At 40.3% G+C, this 4615-nt stretch overlaps 1 protein-coding gene across 1 annotated transcript in view; it reads right to left on the bottom strand.

The window, feature by feature from the left end:
• Positions 1 to 276: 276 nt before the first annotated feature.
• The window catches only part of LOC123984455 (solute carrier family 2, facilitated glucose transporter member 5-like), a 5909-nt gene continuing 1570 nt past the window's right edge, over positions 277 to 4615 (bottom strand). The window contains exons 2-3 of the mRNA XM_046071368.1: positions 1995 to 2119; positions 277 to 458 (exon numbers count right to left, since the gene is read on the bottom strand). Coding sequence (XP_045927324.1) covers positions 277 to 458; positions 1995 to 2119 — 307 coding nt within the window. The remainder of the gene's footprint in view (positions 459 to 1994; positions 2120 to 4615) is intronic.

The following is a 4615-nucleotide window of genomic DNA, read 5'->3' as shown; positions in this document are numbered from 1 at the left end:
GTTAAATACTGCATTGGTTGTCTATGTGAAGAACTTCTTAATAAATTCAAATTATTAATGATGGAAATCTTCAAGACATCCCAGGTCTGGCTAAGGTCCAAATCCAAGATGTGCTTTGTCACACTATTACTACTATAGTAGTTGGTGTTTAAATGACAAATATAAAATATAAAATGTACAAGTTGAAAATAATGTTTTGAGAGAAAGAGTTTTGGAAGTAATGAACTCATGAGCTTATGTAGAGACAGGCTTTTTCTCCATACCAAAACCACATGGTCACACTGGCTGTTGTTGGAAAGCAGTGTTGGCTACCTTTCCTAGAAGCTCATGTAAGCCGAGGATTTGAGCAGTGAAGACTCCGGTGCCAATAAAGATACTTGGTACGAGACCCAGGAAGCCTCGCAGGTTCTTAGGTGCTATCTCACCCAGGTACATTGGTACTACACTTAGAGAGATGCCTGCAGTAAAAACAAAAACAGAGAGGAAGAGCTAAGCAATAATGCACTGATTTATTTAACTATTGTGTACTATATATGGAGTATCTGAACAACCAGAAATGAGACATACACTACATCAACACAAGTAGGAGGACACCTGAACAAACCATGTAGATGCTTGAACGTTATACCAATATGTGATAGTTTGAAGCAGCCCTGCAAACTCAAATGAGATGGGAAAGGTTGCAAATCTGAAATCCAACATGTGAAGAATCATTTTAACATGTGGTTTCTTGAGCACTCTGAGCTGAAAATAGAGGGAGAAGATGTATGTTTTTAAATTAAAGCTCTGGGTACCTTGTGAAAAAGTTAAAAGTACTTAACAGCACAAGACCGACCATCCAACCTGCTGAGCAGACAGACTGATTGATTCAGTTCATTTTATGTGCTGAAGCGCTGAAGTGATTAGTCAATTAGCTGATCTTCCGAAGATTAATTGCCAATAGTGTTGATAAAAAATTAATTGTTTCCATCATCTATTCAGCAAAAATGCCAAACATTTGCTGGTTTCTTCTTCTTAGATGTGAGGATTTGCAGCTTGTTAATGAAATATCTTGGGGTTTAGGACTGTTGGTTGGACAAAACATTTGAATGCATGACATTAGCTTGGGAAATTGTAAAGGGCACTATTCACTATTATCTGACATTTTTTAAACTAACTGATTCATCGCCAAAATAATCTTCAGATTAACTGACAAAGGAAATGATCGGTTGCAGCCTTCTGTTGGCCTGTAGCAAAATATCAAGGGCTCGTTGTCACTGTTTAACTATGTCTCTTTGACTACTTCTGTTTCTCTTCGTTGCACTTTAGGGTGGCTGGCAGTTAAACTTTATCCTTTTAGAGCAGCACACACTGTCTGCATCACGTGATCAAATCCCTGCTTTTTTGCAGAGTTTATGTGCATGATGACTCCTCAGATTCACACAGTTCACGAGGTTGCCATATTTTTCATTAGAAATAATGAAATTTGCCAAAAGGCGACAAGTTTTCAAATCCGTGATCCCCGACGCCATGGGTATTACTGTGCTGCTGGAACAGCCTTCGCTCTTCTGGTTTTTAAGCTCTCTAGCAGATGTTGAACCTGGCTGCAGGGATTTGCTCCCGTTCAGCGCTCAGAGCATCAGTGAGGTCCAGCACTGATGTAGGGTTATAAGGTCTGGCTCACAGTCAGCATTCCAGGTCATCCAAAAGGTGTTGGATGGGGTTGAGATCGGGGCTCTGTGCAGGCCAATCAAGTTCTTCAACACCTGGAAAAATCTTTTCTGTATGGTGCTTTGTGAACGTAGACACTTCAGTTCAATTCAGTTCAGTGTGCTTTATTAGCATGAATGTTTCATTTAAACAATGTTGCCAAAGCAGTTTCAAACAAAAGAAGGGAACAGTGGTGTCTGCATACATTTGGCCATGTAGTGTACATGCCCCATTACATACAGCAGTAAATGGGTACAGCTCAGTGTGCAATGGAAGCAGAGGTGTGTGAATATGTGGGTGTGTACCTGAGTGAATTCCTGTGATGAAGCGGCCAAAGATGACCATCTCAGGTGAACCACAAATCCTGCTGAAGCCCATGAGTGAGCCAGCAATAAACACCAGCACTGTTGTGTTTACCACTGTGCCTTTCCTGTAAGTACACACACACACACACACACACACACACACACAACCACACACACAAGTAGCAGGCAGACATTAGGAATATACATAAAAGCATATGACCCAGAGTTTATGAAACAGTAAGGACAGCAGCAGTATGGCCGGTAGCAGTAACTCCCTCCGCTGATATACACACAGTCATAATGATAAACGAATGTATGCCTGTATAAGTCCTGATTAGCCATAAAACGCTAACACAGCTCACAAGGTTTGTCATAAGATGTGATTAGCCGTAAAGCACTGCTGTGTGAAAGAAGTGATCCGCCTGTAAATGGGATTATAAATTGCCTGCTTTTCATTTGCATTGTCAATTGTTCACTGACGTTCTATGAAATGGAGGAGATGAATGGAGCTTTCCGCTGATTTGCATATAAAATAACTTTCCTCTGCACTTTCAGAACTAGAACACTTCTGAAGGGCAGAGGGGACGAGATGACGCTGGTGAACTCTAAAGGACGACAAGGCGGTGGGGGGTGGGGGTGTAATCAGCAGCTGTGGATATAGAGGACAGAGCATGATTGATAAAAGGCCCTGATCTAATGCCTTTTGTGCCAGTTTAAGTGTGTGTGTTTCTGTTTCGGAGTGCCTTATTCCTAATCTTGTGTTATGCCAGTTATTTCACTTTAGTATATGAAACGTGGTTATGTTTATCAATGTCATTTTCAGAAAGAGTATTAAGTAAAAGTATCCTTGGGGTGAGTGTGTGTGAGCAGTGTGTGCTCAGGTGTTGATCTTGGTGGCAGCACCAGATGCTGCTGAGTGTCTCTCCGGCTGGCATTGCCAACTAACCACTATCCACTCTCATGGTTGGACAGTCCAGGGGGGGTAAGGTGTCAGGACAGAGCAGGCCAATGTCCAAACACAGAGGGCACTGAGGGTTGCTGAGGACAAAGATTCCCTGCTCGATGTCGTCCTCTACTTGTTCCACAAAAGCAGTCTGAGGAGGCATTATAATGATCTTCCATTAAGTGTTTCCTCTCCAGAGTTTTAAAAGTCAACAAAAAACATCAGAAAAAACACGTTTGATATAATGGAATTGATTTCCCACTGTGGGTGAGGAGGTGGTAGTGAGTCTAGGTTGTTGTTATATAATCAGTTGTCATTTGTTTTAGTATGCATCTCAATGTTTTTCATCATGATGAATTGCTGTGCTTGTGTATTTTCTGTCAATGCTATTGTTGTTTTTTGACATGTAGGACTCTGAGGTCAAGTTAGCAACAATAAATATGCAACATCCAGTAAATGTTGGAAAAATGGAACGCTAAAGTTGTAAAACGTTGTGAAACATCACAATTTGGTTAGGTTTAGGCAACAAAACTGCTTGGTTAAGTTTAGGACAACATCATGGTTCAGCTTAAAACAACAACAATACTTAACGTGACTTAACTTGCGTAATTAAGTAACTTTAATTGCATACCCAACTTATGTATCCTACGTCAGAAGTTCTCAAACCTTTTCACATCAAGGACCCCTAAACTGACACATATTAGACCACGGAACCCACGTTTGATAAGATTTTGTCCCAGGGTCCCCCATCTGATAGAAATGTTGTTTATAGAATTAGAAACAGTTTTATTGCCAAGTAGGTTCACGAGGAATTTTCTTTGGTGACCTATATAAATATAAAGTAAAGAAATTGACAAGATATAAAAAATATAAAGGAATCATAAAGAATATGTTTGTGCAGTGATATGCAAAATATTGACAGTGTAAAGGGGTGGGGGTACGAGGCAATGTCTGAAACTGTTTGTGTCCGAAGGGTCGCCTCAGAGTCCTGGAGGCCTACAGGTCCTTGAGGGGTGAAAGATAGATTGGTATGTTTGATTGGTTTAGATTGGTAGATATTTTATTACAGAAAGTGAATCTGGCACCATCCGTCCACCACAACCACCTCCTTACTCAGATTTACTGTTGTATATTTTACACCTACCTTTAGTGTTCAAAATAGAATGCTACAGGGCTTCCCCCAGCGCACTGAACTATAACGCTAAGGAGCTTCCTAGTGCATTACGAAGTAACACCAAGAGGTCATGACCATGCATCCAGATGTGTTGACTTGAGAGTGAGAACAGGTTAGTCCCTTACACGACATCGTGACTGCCTTACAAAAACAGTTCACTTAAGATGTTACTGTACTATATAGATATGTATATTTAAAAATATCCCACACAATAATTCACTGAGGACGCCAACATGGGTCAGTAGGTAGGTAGATGCATACACAGCACAAACAAGTAATACATATAGAATTATACAGAATTTACAGGGACACTTAATTACAGGGTTCACACAACAGATACACACATGGATTGACTCTACACACCACAGACTGGATTCCTAGTATTTTTTTTTTTTTTAATTTTTTAATTTATTTTTTTTTTAAACCTGTCCTGCCCAGCAGCCTGGTATAGAGTATAATGACCTGGATACCATATTGTGCCAGACAGATTTTACTTTAACAAGA

The sequence above is a fragment of the Micropterus dolomieu genome, linkage group LG15 (genome assembly GCF_021292245.1).
Source record: "Micropterus dolomieu isolate WLL.071019.BEF.003 ecotype Adirondacks linkage group LG15, ASM2129224v1, whole genome shotgun sequence".
In the NCBI taxonomy this organism is placed as follows: Eukaryota; Metazoa; Chordata; class Actinopteri; order Centrarchiformes; family Centrarchidae; genus Micropterus; species Micropterus dolomieu.
The sequence above is the reverse complement of the archived record's forward strand: the minus strand, read 5'-3'. Positions and strand labels throughout refer to the sequence as shown.